General features: G+C 40.8%; 1 protein-coding gene and 1 non-coding gene across 2 annotated transcripts in view; both read right to left on the bottom strand.

Moving 5' to 3' along the window:
• Positions 1–9,431: 9,431 nt before the first annotated feature.
• On the bottom strand, positions 9,432–9,537 carry LOC130456064 (U6 spliceosomal RNA). Its single transcript, XR_008914335.1, has one exon. It is a non-coding gene; the product is annotated as a U6 spliceosomal RNA (small nuclear RNA).
• A 2,583-nt stretch (positions 9,538–12,120) lies between these two features.
• PRPS2 (phosphoribosyl pyrophosphate synthetase 2) overlaps positions 12,121–17,780 on the bottom strand; it is a 36,749-nt gene continuing 31,089 nt past the window's right edge. Inside the window, exons 6-7 of the mRNA XM_001364973.4 lie at positions 16,117–16,276; positions 12,121–14,864 (exon numbers count right to left, since the gene is read on the bottom strand). Of these exons, the coding sequence (XP_001365010.1) occupies positions 14,772–14,864; positions 16,117–16,276 (253 nt within the window). The 3' untranslated portion in view covers positions 12,121–14,771. The remainder of the gene's footprint in view (positions 14,865–16,116; positions 16,277–17,780) is intronic.

Raw genomic sequence — 17,780 nt, 5'->3', positions numbered from 1 at the left:
AATCAGGGGAAGCAGTCTCTGGAAATCTTTCACATCTCCAAGCAGGTTTCCAGCTACCTAGGACCCAGGCATTCACTGAGGACATGCCCCTAAGACCTGTGCCCACAACCTTTCCTTCCCTGTTTTCAACCCTTTTTACTTTAGCTCTTAACTACCTGGCCATAGCTATTTCTTTCCTTAAATTTTGGGTCTTCTTCTATGTTTTATTTGTAACCTTGTCATCTCTTTAGTTGCTTCTAGGGTAAAAGCACTCACGGGAGTCACCCAGATGCCAAATGCCACCATAACCTTGGCAAACATCCCAGCCTGATGCTCTGGACACAGCCTACAGTCAATACCTCTCTCTCTTAACTTTAGGCAGGGACAACTCTACGCCCATCCTCAGCTGTGAAGAAGTTACAGAAGACAGAGACCACCGTCCCTTTTCCCTTACATATTAGGAGAGGGGGGAGATGACATGGGCACTGTACCCCAGAAACCAAAGCTAACTATTATCAGGGAAACTCCCTTGCTTTGCATCCTTGTGACTTAACCTAGAAACACCCAATGACCTCACCCAGGGTCCTGAGATGTTTACCCTCTTTTGTCCTCTAGATTTAAGATGGAGGAAGAGATGAATCTTTATGCCTCCAGGCAGACCCCAGTCAGATGACCACCCCACTCCACCAAATGCCTGAGGGACTAATACTCTAGGTCATGTCCACACCAGGACATAGCATCTAAAGAGTATTAAAAACCCCAGAACTGATGTCCTCTGGGGGACAGCCTCTCCACCCATGCTGTCCCCATGGAGGAACAGCCTTTCCATTCATGCTGTCCTCCCAGGAACTGCTCCCCATCTTCCTGTTCCACCTTGCTATCCTCCTGGCCATTCTCAACATTACTTTCTAAATTAATACATTTCTCTTTTTGTTTTTAAGCTAAGTTTTGGAGTCTTGCATTCTTGCAAAAGTTTTCTTTCCCGAACCCCAAAGGTATCCCTCCCACCCATAACAAAAGGAGCAACTAAGTGGCACAGTGGATAGATCTCCTGGGTTCTAATCTGGCCTCAGACACTTCCTAGCTATATGACCTTGGTCAAGTCACTTAATCCAATTTGCCTAGCTCTTGCCTTTCTGTCTTGGAGTCTTTACTAGGTTACTAGGATAGAAAGCAAGGGTTTAAAAAAAAAAGTCATCCAAGTTGTCAACTAGGAAAAAAACACAGAACTATTAAATAGTCAAAATCACTCCTTAATCAAGGGAAAAGGGGTTAGCACTACTAGGTTGCGACAACAGAGCTGCTCCCCGAGACTGCACGGAGTCTGGACGCCCTGGTCACTGACCCCTGGGAGTGCCATTAACTCAGGATGGGAACACAAGAACTTGGGGATCCTATATACCATTTGGGGAGTCCAGGGACAGAGAAAGATGATTGACATCACTATAGCTACAAGGAAATGGGAGTGTTCAAACTACACTGACAGGAAAGAATCCTAGCTAGAGGATAGGGTGTAAGAGAAGGGGCTGATTACAATGGATACTAAAGGATGGTTCCTGCTCAGGGGTGGATCTTTCCTGGGAAAGGTTCTAATACAATAGGGGAGACTACCTAAAACAAAGAGGGTCCTTAGCATATGCTTAGTCTCTCCCAACCAGGATTGTCATTTCCCTGTGGGTCTCCCACTCAGTCTGAAACTGATAGCTTGGGATTCCCTTCAGGGTAAATTCCCATGAGAACAGGGAACAAGGACAAGCTTTGGGGTCTCCAATCTACAAGCTAAATCTGAAACTTGGGGTTCATTAGATCTCACTAGGTAACAAGTTTGGGATTCCTAAATTCCATGTTGACAAAGCCCACCAGGGAGTCATGTCATTTGGTGTCTTCAGCCAACTTCGTGGAATCAGTTGGTTCTCCTTTGTCCATCCTGCAGGAGAAGGAGTTTGGAGACCCATCAGAAGTGCTCGTCCTTCCTGGGCCTCTGGGTGACACCACAGTGCACAGAACACTGGCCCTCCCTGCCATCAGAGGTACAAATAGTCCCTGAACAGCTAAATGGCGCCCTAGTGCACAGAACACTGGCTTTCCCACAAAGGTGCTAATACTCCATGGGCTGCTAGGTGGCGCCCTAGTGCACAAAACACTGGCCCTCCCACCAGAGGTGCTAGTCCTCCTTGAGCAGCTAAGTGGCGCCCTAGTGCACAAAACCCTGGACCCTCCCACTAGAGGTGCTAATACTTCCTGGACGTCTAGGTGGCGCTCTAGTGCACTGGCTCTCACTTCCGTACAGCTGAGAAGTTGGACGACTCAGAAGACCCTTCCAGTTCTAGGTCCTCGAATTTTCTGCTACTGGTTGGAGAGGAGGGAAGCTTCATCCATTTACACAGTGTTCCACATAAGCTCTTTGTCAAAGGGTTCTATTCTTTTGAACCTGATGGGCTCAGTCAGTCGGTCAACAAGCATTTATATCACAGGCATCATTGTGCTAAGCTCTGAGTCTGGAGCCACACTCATTTTATTGCATTTTGCTTTACTGCACTTTGCAGATTTTAATTTTTTTTAATTTTTTACAAATTGAAGGTTTGTGGCCACTTCGTGTTTAGCCAGTCTACCGGCGCCATTTTCTCAATAGCTCATGCCCACATTGTGTCTCTTGGTCACACTTTCACAATGCTCGCCATTTTTGAAACCTTTTCGTTGTTATTCTATCCTTAGGGTGATCTCGGGTGAATTGCTTTGGGGCGCCACAATCCGCGCCCACAGAAGCTGCGTGTTCTCACTGCTCCCCCTACAGGATACTCGTCTCTCTCGCCTCCTGAGATGCAACAATATTTAATCGAGGCTGACTAAGGACCCAACAATGGCCTCCGAGTATTCAAGGGAAAGGAAGAGTCTATCCACGTGACACTCTTCACGGTTGTCTTATGTTAATTGCCGCAGCCTCCCCAACCTTGAGCAACTACCACCCTGGTCAGTCAGCAGCCATCAACGTGGAGGCAAGACACCGGCAAAAAACATCACTTGCTAAAGATCACGATGAGGGCTAGCATTTTTTAGAAACAAATATTTTTAAATGAAGGTATATACATTGTTTTTTTAAAGAAAATAATACTGTTGCACACTTAATAAATCACAGTAGAGTATTGGGAAATTAAACCATTCAAGACTCATTTTATCTTTTGCAATATTTACTTTATTTCTGAGTCTAGAACTGAACTGTTAATAGCTCCAGGATGCATCTGTTCAACAAAAGGGGGACTATAAGCCCTGTTCTGAAGGACCTCACATTTCTAACTGCAAGCAACTACAAGCAAGATATATGCTATGTGATAGGATGTAAATTTTTTTTTAATCCTTACAGGCTTTCTGAGAATCAATGCTAAGTATTGGTTCCAAGGCAAAAAGGCGGTAAGGGCTAGGCAGCTGGGGTTAAGTGGCTTGCCTGGTTCAAATTTGAACCCTGAACCTCTTAACTCCAGGCCACTGAGCCACCTCCTACAGCCCATGGCTCTATCTTCTATATCTTTATCATCCCTCCATCTATCCTTGTCATTTCTCTCCCCTTTCTGTCTTTTTCTCTGTATATCTATACCTTCATCATTTGTCTTCTCTCTATCCATATCAGTTTTTAATCTATGTATTATCAATCAACCTGTATTTTTATCACTCCCCCATGGAATGGGAAGCCCTCTGCTAACAGGCAAATTGGTACAGTCCTGGCAGGATCCACCTGTGAGGATCAGGAAATGCCCCATGTAGTAGGATGTAGTACTTTATTTTTATTTTTAAAACCCCTATGGGTCTGTCTTAAAATCAATACTGTGTATTGGTTCTAAGGCAGAAGAATGGTAAGGGGGAAGTGACTTGTCCAGGTAGGCAGTGCCTAAGGTCAGATTTGAACCGAGAAAGATGAATCTTTCTGACTGTAAGCCAGGCACTCAGTCCACTATGCCACCTAGGTGCTCAATGAGGAGTTTGATTAATTAAGAGGCTATTGAAATAGTCCAGGAAATTGCTGATGAAGATCTGGTTAAGGATGATCTATGTATAAGTGGAAATTTTGTATCCTTTGGACTTCACCTCCCAGAATTCTTCCCTCCTCCCAAAATTCCTTTTCCCTTTCTGTTTACATGCATCTTTTACGTTATCGTATTTAAGTTTTGGGTAACTCCTCCCTTCCCCTCTTTTTCACCTGCAAGGCTGGGTGAGCTCTCCCTGCTTCTCTAGCTTTTTAGTTTCCTTTTGCTTCAAGTTAAATATTAATAAATATTATTAAATACTTGGAGTATTGAATATTAATTTTTTTAAATTTACATCAACCAATGGAAAGGAAACAAAAGTGAGAGATGTTGAGGCATACAGGTTGAGTGTTGGCAACCAACTGGCTATGCAGGAAGAGTTAAGAGATGACAGGAAGGTGAAGACTCTGGGGGACTGGAAGGATGCTGGGATCAGTGCCAGAAATAGGGAAAGTCCCCCCAGAGAAAGAGGATGAGTTCTGTTCTGGACACGGTACCAGTGAGACAGCCATAGGCATTTGGTGTTGCAGGACACTTCCTTGCCTTACCTCTGAGGCTCCCATCCCCTAAGCCATCTCTCCAACACTTATCTAAGAGTTCTTCCATTTCCTCCCAGGTCATTTCCCCTTCTGGATAGGTTTACTCCTAGTCTCTATGGCTCAGTGAATGTCATTCTTCCCCCGTGGACTGAGATTGCTTCTTGCTACCCCTTTTGGGCTGATCCATGTCCAGCTTGTTGTTCAGTTGTTTTTTGATCCTGCCTGACTTTATGATCCCGTTTGGAGTTTTCTTGGCAAAGACACTTGGAGTGGTTTGCTATTTCCTTTTCTAGCTAAACAGGCTTAAGTGACTTGCTCAGGGTCCAATGGCTCATAAGTGTCCCAAGGTTGGATTTGAGCTCGGGAAAATGAGTCTTCCTGACTCCAAGTCCAGTACTCTCCCCAGCATACCACCCAGTAGCCCTTCGAGCCATTCTTTCTCTAAATATGACCCCAGACTGACTGATGACAGGAAACTGCTCTTGACCAGCCCTGTGGGCTTGATCCCTTCTCCACCTATGATGAAGCCACTTTGTGCTGTAGTGTTTGTACTGTTTCAGAGGACCATGGAATTCGTGTTGCATACTGTAGTGGGGCCCTGAAAAACCATCTACTCAGGGGCATTGAGGAGGCTCTGCAGATAAGAGCCTGGAAAGCAAAGGTCTGGGTTCAAATCTGCCACTTCCTAGTTGTGTGACCCTAGGAATGTCACTTAACCCCCACTGTCTAGTTCTTACTGCTCTTCTGCCTTGGGATTGGTGCTCAGTATTGATTCTAAGATTTAAGAACTATGACCAAGGCAAGGATCCACCATCCTTCCAGAGTAACAATGAAGCATGTTACCTACCTATCTTGCCGAAGATACATTTTCTATTAACATGATTAATGTTAAACTTTTTTATAAGGGCTTTTTTTCCCTTCTTTTCCATTTGTAGTGGGGGAAGATGGAATAGGATGTGGGTCCAGTGGCAGAGTTGTTTGGGAGAAAAAAGGTGTTGTTTTTTTTTTAATGCACTGAAAATAGAAGGCCAGAAGAAAACAACAATGCCGGTGATATGTACTTAATCTAGTTAGATATAGTAGAAAGTTTCAACAAAAAACCCTTTTTTTGGGTTCTGATTTTTATATAGAAATACTAATTTTATTTGGCATGTAAGGTCCAAAGTAAAAGAAAAAGAGAAAACATAACTGTTGCCTGAACTATGGCATTTTTTTTATAGTTCCTTTTCTTAGAAGTAGGACTCTGGAGGCCTGTCTTAAGTTTCAGTGATTGTTTCTGCAGAGAAGCCCAGATTTTCCTCAAACGCTGGTTGAGTTTAGTGACTGATGTATTGAGAGACTGCTGTGTTGATGAGACAAAGTGACTAATTGGGAGCCTGCATCAGGGACTCCTGTGGACACACATAATAGAGGCAGCAACTCTATGGGGATACGTTCAAAGTTGTTTTAATACCTGATTAAAATCCTCATTTTTGCCAAATTATTCTACTTCGTTACCTTTTTTTTGCTTTGAATTCAGTTTGCTTTACTTTGGATTAGTGGGTAATATTTTGGGGGGCAGCTAAGTAACACAGTGGATAGGGATACAATTTAGGGCATTGTCAGGCCCACAGTTGGAAAGACCAGGGTTCAACTCTGACCCCAGACACTTCCTAGCTGTGTGACCCTGGGTAAGCCACTTAATTCCAACTGCTTAGCTCTTTCTGCTCTTCTACCCGGGAATGGATCCATTCTAAGACAAGTTGAGGATTTAACAAAAGATTTTTTTTTAAGGAAAAAAACAAAAGGGCGCAAATAATCCATTAAAAATTAGCAGAGGTCCAAAGGGGCCCAAATTGGATAATTTTCTTACTATCCTACTAAGTTTACTATACACGTAAAGAACTACAACTACAAGGGTTTGCTGTTTTAGATGCGATTCCGTTTTTAAAATTCTTCTTTGTATATTGAGATGTTTGCGGATGTTTGTCGAGTTTGTAGTAAGTAGAAAAGAAAAAAATTTAAATACTAGTTAGGGATCCTGAGTGAAGTATTCTAGCCAGGGTTCCGGTTCATGTGAATGATTTCTCTAAAACTCAACTTGAAATGACTTGCCAGCGTCCTTATAACTACATTATATCTGGCACCAACAAGGCACTCTTGTGACTAGCACTTAACATCTGAACTTGTTTTTAAACAACTATTTATATTATGTAATACATGCTTTATTCCTATATATCAACATATAATTGTTTTGTTTCTATAATATATGGAATACTTATTTCTAGTTTGATATATAATTTTGTCATCTATATTCTATGAAACATAATATATCATTTATACAATGTATAAGCTTATTACTATAAGACAATTATTTTATGAACATGCAACATAATATATTTTAAATTTACCTTCCTAAAATATTTTTATTTCCTTTGGAGCAATGCTATGAGACCCGGAATGCTTGCTTGACCCTAACGGTCCACCTTCTTTTTCTGCCCGCTCTGCCCTATGCCTGGGAAGCTTTCCCCCTCCCCTCTGCTACCCTGGTGCTCGCATCACTCCAAGGCCTCCATGGGGTGCTGCCTCCTGCTCTAGACCCCCGGCTCGTGCAGACTTCTCCAGAGGAATGGCCAGACGAGAATGCTTCATTTCCACACCAGGAAGGCGGCTGAACAAGAGCCGAGCAAGGCTTTGAGCTGGGTCAGGCGCCGAAGACCCCGAGGGCAGCCCAATCGCCCGTGGGTGCCTCTGGAACCACCTCACTGGAGTCCCATCTAGGTGGAGGGCAAGGCTTCAGTTTGGGACTGTCAGGGGTCCTCCTGGACTGCACCCTCTGCTTATTTGGTGTTCCCGTCTTTCTGGCCTTCCCTCGGTCAAGGCCCGAGGGCAGAGGCCTGCTTTCATCTTGTATCCTCGGGGCCTAAAACACAGTGAATGGGACTGTACAGAATTGACCCTGCTGCTCTTTTGCCTTTTCTTGGGATGCCCTTCACGAGTCACATTCTCCAAGGAAGGAGGATGCCGTGGATTCTTCTTTTTAAACTCTGCCTTCTATCTTAGTAGCAACTCCAAGCAGAAGAGTGGGAAGGCCTAGGCCAGGGGTCCCCAAACTGCGGCCCCCTGCGGCCATGTATCCGCCCCCGCAGCACTTCCGGGAGGCTCTTTCACTGGTGGTCAGTGAGAGGAGCTACTTCCGGTGACATCATCCTTTGTGTGGCGCCTGGTTCTGAGAGTAACTGAACGAGAACGAGGCACCTCAAAGGATGATGTGGCTGCCCCATGGTAGACGTCGAGGTGTGACAGGCCCGTCCCAGCCAGCGCTGCAGCTTCCACTCCCAGGCAGCGGGATAGTGTCACAGGCCCAGCATCATCTCATTAGCCAAAAGCAGGCCCATAGTTCCCATTGAAATACTGGTCAGTGTGTTGATTTAAATGTACTTGTTCTTTATTTTAAATATTGTATTGGTTCCTGTTTTGTTTTTTTATTTTAAAATAAGATATGTGCAGTGTGCATAGGGATTTGTTCAGTTTTTTTTTTTAATAGTCCGGCCCTCCAACAGTCTGAGGGACAGTGAACTGGCCCCTGTGCAAAGTTTGGGGACCCCTGGCCTAGGCAATGGGGGTTAAGTGACTTGCTCAGGGTCACATAGTTAGGAAGTGCCTGAGGTTAAATTTGAATCCAGGTCCTCCACAGGACTACCTAGCTGCTCCTGGGAAGTCTTAAATAAAAAGTTTCTCCTAACTAGGTGGAACAGTGGATAGAGTTGGGCCTAGTTGGGAAGACTCATCCTTCTGTGTTCATAACAGACCTCAGACGCTTACTTGCTGTGTGATCTCGAGCACGTCAAGTAGCCTTGTTTGCCGCAGTTCCCTAAAATGTAAAATAAGAAGGAAATGGCAACACTGCTTGCTTCAGCCTCTGCCAAAAAGACACCCTAAATTGGGTCATGAAAAACTGGATTAAAAACAAAAAAAGACCAGCAGCTCCGTGACCAAGTGAATTGCCAGGACGTACAGCATTCGGCTATGACGGAGGGTTTTACAAAACCGATACAGGACATTCCAAAAGTTTTTGTAGTTTTTAGCGACTGAAGCTTAAAATGCTACTAAGGCTTTTGAAACACCCCGCAATATAGCGGCAGAATAGGAAAGTGGCCAGAAATAGCACATCCTAGGGGCTTCAAAGTATATATAACTAGCTTATTTTTAAAGCTTAAGACTGTTATGGAAGAAAAATGAACACAAAGAAATACAAAAGGACAGAAAGAGAATAAGCATTTAGATCGGGCTTACTCTGTGCCAAGGGATGGCAGCCTACCCAGGAGAGACCAGGAGACAACAGTGGCACAGGCTGGGGGGCAGGACAAAGAATGAAGATGATGGGAGAAAGTCTGAAAGGCTTCCCATTTCCCCAAATCCCCTCTTCGTTTTTGTTTGATGAACAGACACTTTAAAAAGACCGTTTTTTGATGTTTTTAAAATATCACCCAATTCTCCCCCTAATATTTTTTATCTTCCCCCTCCTAGAAAGCTATGCCATATAATATACATTCATATAAATATATCTGCAAATATATATTTGTCATATAAATATACTGTACACAGCATATAAAATATAGAACAGTGTATACGAACATTTAAAATATATAATGTATACACGTATAAAATGTATATAACTATCAGTCATATACAAATAAATCTCCATTACATTTCTAGAATCCCTCCGTTCTGCCTCAGGATCACTTCTGAGACAGAAGAGAGGCAAGGCTGGCACTCAGGGTTAAGCAAGCTGTCCAAGGAAGCGTCCGAGGCCCGATCTGAATCCCGACTCTCGGCCTGAAGCTCCACTCGTTATGCTACCTGGCTGAAAAATGATATTTGAAGACAACGCGCACACACACACACAAGGAAACAAAACCAGAAACATGTTAAAGACGTGCATGTTGTACTTGCGCAGGGAGCGTTCTAATCTTCTCTATACAATTCCAGTTTTATGTACGTGCTGCTGGATTGAGCACACCAATACTTATATAATCATTTGGGGCTTTCCCCTAACGTAGGCAGCTATTTCACCCTCATTTTTGCTTTGTCAAGGTCTGTCATGAAGCCTTGTCCTACACCTCTGTAAGTCCATGTTAAGCAAAAAGAAATGGGGAAAGCCTAGGGTTCATTGGGAATACTGTGAATTTAAATAGGTCAGGGATCTAAATATCTGCCCGAGTGTTCGGAACTTTTCTGAGGGCTCTGAGTTCACTTTAAAACAACTTTTATCTTATTAAAATTCCTAACCTAGAAAGGAAAGTGGCCCACTTGGTCTTTGGGCCATTTCACCCGTAGACCAATTTACTGAAAGTTTATTAGGGTGGTGCTTAGGAGACTCATGGATTGAGAGCCAGGTCTAAAGGGGGGAGGTCTTGTGTTCAAATGTGACCTGAACTACTTCCCAGCTGTGTGAGCCTGGGCAGGTCACTTAACCCCCATACTTTACCACTCCTATCTTTCATTGATTCTAGGATGGAAGGTGAGGGCGATGTCCCAGGCCCTGTGCAACTAGTTTGAGATACAAAGAAAGGCAAAAACAGGACTCTTGCCCTTTAGGAGTCTATTTTAACGGGTGATACAAAATGCAAATAATTAATTATAGACCTACAAGATACAGAGTAAACGGAACGTGATCTCAGAGGGAAAGAACCAGCAGTGAACGTGTTGCAAGGAGAAGAACTGGAAAAGCCTTCTTCAGAAGGGGAGATTGGGGTTGAGGCTTTAAGGAGGCCTGGCGAGAGGGAGACAGAAAGCACTGTGGATATGGAGGACAGCAATATAAATTATATACATATATAAAAACATTTGCATAGGAGTCGGAAGATGGAAGACCATGGAAGGAACAGATAGTAAGACTGGCTCAGTCACACCTTTTCACTTTCTGCCTTCCTTATTAGAACACTGTCCCAGGCTCCGAGGTCTTTACTGCAATGAGAACAAAAATCAGACTCATCTATACAAAAATATTTATATTACCTTTTTTTGTGGTGGGTAAAGAACTGGAAACTGAGGGGAGTCCATCCACCAGCCATTGGCTGAACACATTCTAGTATATCATAGAATACCATTATGTTTTCAAACAATTCTTTTTCTGAGAGAAATCTGGGAAGACATTTTATGAACGGATCAGGAGTGAAGTGAGCACGGTCAAGATAATTTTGATCAACATTATGACTAACCATAACACCGAGAATTCAGCATGAAACATGGAACCCACCTCTTGGGAAAAAGTGACAGAAATACTGATGGAAACATTTTCTGGAAATGACCAAATGAGGAATTTTTTAAAAGAAAAAGGTTTTGATTTGGAATTATGACCATAAAGCTACTAAACTATGCAGACCCCTTTGATCCCCAAAATACCAATATTAGGTTTATACACTAACAAGAGATTTTTTTTAAAAAAGGAACTTACAAAGAATGAACAGAACCAAATAACTATTGTGTACAACATTTTACGGTTGAACAAAGAGCTTTGAAAGACTTCAAGAACCCTGACCAAATAAAATTCCAGGGGAATGACTAGAGGAATGGATGGACTCAAGACAAATGAATGAGAGCTATATGCCTATATGGACAATGTAGTCGTCTGTTTTAATTTTCACATTTAAATGGGAGGAGCAGGGGGCAGCCAAGTGGCTCAGTGGCCTAAAGACAGGAGGTCCTGGGTTTTAAGTGGGCACCTTCCCAGGTGTGTCACCTTGGACAAGTCACTTAACTTCCAAATGCCTAGCCCTTACCACTCTTTTACCTTGGTATGAATATCCAGTATTGATCCTAAGACAGAAGGTAAGGGTTTTTAAAAATAAATGGGATTAACAACAAACCTAATTTTAGATTTCTATAATCAAGACCTACAAAGGTAAAATAGACCAAAAGGCAGGTAAAATCTGTGCTTTGAATTAAAAGGAAGCTTTAATTTATTACCAAGCAGAGATGATGCAGGAAAGTCAAGTTAATGAGTTGAAATTTGACTGTACTGTTGAACTGGATCGCTGAGCTAAATAAAAAGCTTCATGAGAGATCATGTCAAACAATGGCTTAAATTCTTAAGACATATCATGAGATTAATTTAATTGTGAGGCCCTTTCATTGTTTCTAAGGATATGGCCTTCCATGGATGTACTGGCTGAAGCAGTGTGAAAGGAAATTCTAGGTTTTGTCTATTCTGTGTTTGCCTAGAGGAGGTAACATGTTGGAATAACAGTTAACTGAAGTACCCGTACTTAGTACCTCACTAGGCTGAAGACAGGATTAACTCTCTTGTCTACTTTTGAATTAATCAACAAAAGCGAATCCACCCATACTTAACCGCAAAGTAAGGGAAGTCCACTCCACAAACTTACCTTCAGAGGTGAGAAGCCAGCAAGATACTTGGAAGAGCTCCACCCCTTTTTCTAACTTCAAGAGTTCACACTCAGAAACCATAAACTTTTTTCTCTTTCACATTTCTCTTTGTTTCTCCCTCTATTTTAAATAGCCCTGTTTGTAACTTGTAAGAGAGGGCAATGTTGGAAGGATAGTGCATTGCCAAAGTTTTAATGAGACTCAAAACTGTCTTATAAAAAGGAGCAATTTGCAACACAATTTTATTGAAAATACTTTAGCACAATATTAGCGGAAATAACAGGAAATTCATTTTGTAACAGTGAATTTTACAGTGAAAATGATCAACACAAGCACCACAAACAATATAATTCCTGGACATTAACAATAGCTAATAAAGGAAAAATATGGTATAAATACTTACTGATTAATATGACATTTTTGGGGTGAGCAACTTTGGTATGATCATGGTTCCCTAAGTCATATTATTTGGAATGAGACTGATTCTACATGCATGTAGCAGAACTGGATATAAATGAAAGATTTGGCTAGTTTAATTTTCTATGGCCAATCTAGACAGACCCACAAGAAACAAAAAACCAGTATTTTCTCCTCTTGAGGCACAGACTATTCGACCTTCCACATGGTTCTGTATTCTACTGTATATATGTAAACAGCCATATTTAACATCATAAAATTATTTCTAAAATAGACAAAAACTAAAGTAATATTAAATAAATGACAAAACAATGATTTCTCATAAGAGCAGGCTATGTAGATTTCACCCTGTTTTGTGCTAGAGGATAAAATCAGTTCCGGATATTTTCATTTCAATGGGCTTCAAGTATTCTGAAGAGTAGCTACACTATTCCCACTGCATTCCAATAACAGTAACACAAATAACTGTACAAAGTCTTTTGAGATACCTTATATAAGTAGCCAAAGAAGTGTATTAGGTCCCTTCTTTTAATCATATTAGATGAACTTGCTATATATGTAGCCATCTGCTCATACAATGTGCACATTTAAACTTTTTGCATAATTACCAGATTACTTTAGAATTCTCTTTTGGAAGGTATGTTACTGCATAGAAAAATGCAGTAAACTTGAAGTCAAAACTTAAATGTTGGATACATCCTTTTTAGACCCGTTAACCTGAAAGTTAGTGCTAGAATCCTAAATAATGCTATTAAAAGAAAAAAAAAGATAACAAAGTTGGTTATTTTTAACTAAAAGACTGGAAAATGGTATTCCCCTAACAATTTAAAGTTGGTCTGCATAACCATGTGGTTTCTTCTCTCTTTTTTTTGGTCTGAATTATACAGATTCACTATCTAGCCAAAGTGCATTAAGAAATAGGACCAGGTTGTTTTGTTTTTGCAAGATAGGGTGGTGCTGTCTTAACATCAAGTTTTCCTTTAACTTCTGAGTTAGTAAAAAAAAGTTTAAACAGTCATTTTTCATGTAAAAAATATTAGTTCAGTGATTTCTTCATTGACACTCTTGGGAATAATCAGGTATTGTTTTAATCAAACATTTAATATTTATCTACCAATACTTTTTCCCCAGATTTCCTTTATTACTGCCTTCCAGGTAAATGTTTTAACTCTAGGATGATTCAATGAAACAAGTGCTAGAGACTTTTAACAATTTTAGACTACTAATAACACAGATATACTAACCACAAAAAAAGGGAAAAGGGCATTATATAAACATACATTTAAAAGTCCTGATGATTCCAAACTTCTTTATTCATGTCAAAGAGAAAAATTAAAAAAGACTGAATAGACAGTGGATTTAAACCCTAAAAATCCTCAGTAGAGTGTGAGAGCATACACTCCTATGTATCTTAACGAATTGAAAGTCCAATGATTAGGAGTCCAATCATTAAAATGTCAATTTTTCTTAGCTGCAAAAAGTTGAAAAGCAGAAGTTGCAGCTAACTGCTAGATAAAGGAATACTACAAGACAGAATGGAGTGTGCATTTTTGAAGAGTTGGGATTTACTGTGCAACTTCCCACTTCAATTTCAATGCACTACTACAGTCAGAATGTCAGACCAGTTAATTCAGAGATTAGAGTCTGACACAGATTGTATCTAGATATTTCTAAATAATTCCAATGTGTTAAAGATTCTGGAATTTCCCAGTGTGGAAATATTTTTCAGAAGCTCAAGCATAAATTTACAGCAATATGACAACCAACTTAGATGTGATACATAAAACTACATTCATTTATACTACACACTGTCCTTAACTGATTTGTCTACAAATTTTCATAAGCAAATTGGTCAATGACCATCATTAAGCTAATCAAAACTTTGTTAAACTAGGTCAAGTCCAAGACATTTTGAACTCCCAGCTTAAAAAAAAAAATCAACATTCAAGGTATCCTACAATTCTCTAAAATCATATTTATTCTAAATAAAAGGTCTGATTCTATATAACAGGGGTTTTACCCAAATGCCCATGGACATTTTTATTAAATAAAAGTATTACAGGAAATGTGTTAATACAGGGCTACCTTTGACAAGCCCAGATATATATATATATATAAAAAAACTTCTGAAATGTAATGATACTCTTACGATTGTAGCTCCAAAGTAATGTTAGAGAGTACAGGAAAGTTATCTGCCAGCCCAAATCAAAATGCAGACATTTCCCATAGAAGCCAATTTATTTTTTAAAAAATGGGGGAAAACGTGGGGAGGGGGAATTAAGCAGAATGTTGGAAAGGCAACAACAAACAGGTTCAGGAGAGGAAAAAAGAGCTCAAAGCACACACAATTGAAGCTATAATAACATTAATTATTATACTGTTGAGTCCCATTAAAGAAAAACATACTGTAGCTGTACACAGCCTACAGGAAAGCAATGATCTGGAGTTATAGTGGAACATGACTGAACAGATAAGATACAGATTCACCATTGTGTGTTCTCCGTATTGCTTCAGCCAGTATCATTGAAATGTCAATAACCTAAACAATGAGAAACAGAATGAAGAAGATATGGGTAGTCAAGTATCACAGAATCAGGATTACTTTCAAATCAGAAAATATTAATGTAAATATATCTATAAAATGTTTTTCACTATATAGAAACTTCCTGGAAAGTTCAATCTAATTTAATTCAATTTCCTAATGACACCTTTTGTGTTTTTTAATTAAAAGCTAACATTTAAGTTGCACACATTTTTTAGGAATTAACAGTTTTGGGGGGAGGGGTGGGGTACACAGGCAAATCACAATCTTAATCAATCCTGAAAGTAAATCTGTATGGAACCCTAGTAGCAAGATTTTAGTTCCAATTAATAAAAGATGGAACATTCTTCTCCTAGATTGCTCTCCTAGGTCAACTCAATTTCACTATTAATCTAAATGTGAAAGTGTTTCCTCTCCCATGAAACAATATGCCTAACAATTTATTGCTACAGGAACAGTAACAAAGTTTTAAAGTCATGAAAAAATGTTAAATGGCTTAACAAATATGGCTTCTTTCATGAAATAAGCATTAGTCATAGGATTTTCTAAGAAGGGACTAAAGAATTTGAAAAGATCAATTCCTTCTTCCCTTCTCCTGATAAGGTCCTAAGACCATGATGGTGAACTTATGGCATGCATGCCAAAGGGGGCAAGTAGAGCCCTCTCTGTGGGCACACCAGCAATCATTTTTTTTTAACTAGAAAGCTGGAGGGACTGGGATGGAGCTGTTCTCCCCCCTCTCCAGGGACCTGAGGACATTCCTCACTGCCCCTGACCCTCTGCCCAGCAGCCTAATGGGAGTGCTTCCTCTCTCCCCTGTTGCTAGAGTGTGGGGGCAGCCTCACATGATCGTAGGGTGTGGCATAGGCTTGGTGATTCCCATGATGGATTTGAAGAGGAGCTAGTTTTGAGAGAAGCCTAGCTCACAGCGTGGCAGAGCTGGAGGGGAGCGGAGTGCTCGGGCTATTCTCCTCCCCCTCTCCACAGGGTCCTCCATCACTTGTCCTCTGGCCAGCAGTCCAATAGGAGTGCTGCCTTCCTCCCCTGTCCAGGGACTTGGTTTTTGTGAGGGATGGGGGGGTGGGGGGGTGGGGGGGCAGTGTTTGGGGCATGGCCTGGCACTCCATCTCTAAAAAGTTCAGCATCACTGCCCTAAAAGAATAATTAAGTGGAGAGATCAAACACCCAAGCATCAGATTGGGATTTGAACTTGAGCCCTCTGACCCCAAAGCCAGTCTTTCCATTCTACCTGGATTTTAGAGCAGTGCTTCATTTTGTCTTCTTGTGGAATTGTATTTGTGACCACCACAGCCTCAAATGCCGCATTATTAATCCTAGAAATAGCTGGCCCAGAGAAGATTCCATGAGTCAGAATTGCATAAACTTTGGTGGCTCCAGCAGACAGTAACCTAAAGAATGTCAGGAGAAAAATAAAAACAAAAACATACAGTCACAAATCATTGGTCTAGATGGTGTTTACCTTATAAAAAATATATGCCATCACTAAGGGGAAAATGTTTGGATCCTCACCCTGCTTTTTAATAAGATAACTGCATTACTACTCAAAAGATGACTTGGCCCTCAACAAAAAAACTTACAAAGAAATCTTAAGAAACACATGAAAACAGGGGCAGCTAGGAAGCATACTGAATAAAATGCCAGGTCTGGAAATGGGAGGGCCTGGGTTCAAATCTGGTGTCAGACCCTTCCTGGCTGTGTGACACATCACTTAACCCCATTTGCCTAGGCTTTACCCTTCTGTCGGAAGAGTTGATACTAAAACAGAAAGAGAGTAAGGGCTTAAACACACACAAGGAGATTCTTTCCACATGTCAATTGGTACGTAACTCTACAACTTATGCATGGGCGTGGAGATTTACCAAAAATAATGCGAGCTTCAATGTTGTGCCCAGGGCCAGACATACATGTCAGAAGAGCAACGTGACCCCATAAGGACAGCTCTCTAGCCACTGTGCCAAGTTGCTTCTCGAGCAAGCAGATTAACAGCTACTAAATAGCATTAACTTAATTAAATCAATTAAATGAAGTTTTTTTTTAGAAATTAGACAAAAAATATAAGCTTATGAGGAAAATGTACTTTGAAAAAGAAATGGAGAAAAGGCTGTTGGGCATTGTGTACTGAGGCAAAATCCTTCTGTGAAATGTTGTATTTGGGGTATCTTGGGACATGACATTTAGTCTGGATTGGCAACTCATTCTTCCTCATGAGTCTGTACACCAGGTTGGTTACTAGGTAGTGCTTTTTATAATGCTTTTTTGAATGTGTGGGGGTGTTGAAGGAAACTCACAAAGATCATTAACAGGCACAGGAGCTTTGTGATTTGCATCAGTGGAAGAAATAAAATCACAGATATTTGAAATAGGTCAAGATTTACCATTTATATTCAAGTTTGATTTTTAGTGTTGAGATTTAATATGCATTAGTCATTACTATCATATTTTTTGTAGTCTTTTGAAAATAGTGTCTTATGGGTGATGCCATTTTAATAATTAACTCCTTGAGAAGGATCATTTATACTTCTTTTGTATATCCCTATATAAGCTTAATGCTGAGCATTGAGCAGGTACTTATCAAATATTTGTTGATTAGCTGATTAGCTCAATTAGGCTGTTTCTGTTACCATATGAACCAAGAGATGCGAAACCCTGTCTCATCCGAGAGACTTGGGAGGATGTAGTCATGCCTGGCATGCAACAAGGAAAGGAAATACCTAACTCAAAGTAACTGACTGGGAAGGTTTGGTGCCGTAGCACTGTGAACCAAGATGACAAAACCCCACATCTCAGATGGAACTGTAGGGAGAGGGCCTGATACTGAATCTACTTAAAAAAACAAGGACAAAGAAGAAATGGATGGTGAGATTCTAATGCCAATAATCTACTGAGTATCGA

Source organism: Monodelphis domestica, chromosome 8, assembly GCF_027887165.1.
Source record: "Monodelphis domestica isolate mMonDom1 chromosome 8, mMonDom1.pri, whole genome shotgun sequence".
In the NCBI taxonomy this organism is placed as follows: domain Eukaryota; kingdom Metazoa; phylum Chordata; class Mammalia; order Didelphimorphia; family Didelphidae; genus Monodelphis; species Monodelphis domestica.
This window is presented reverse-complemented; position numbering and strand designations above follow the sequence as displayed.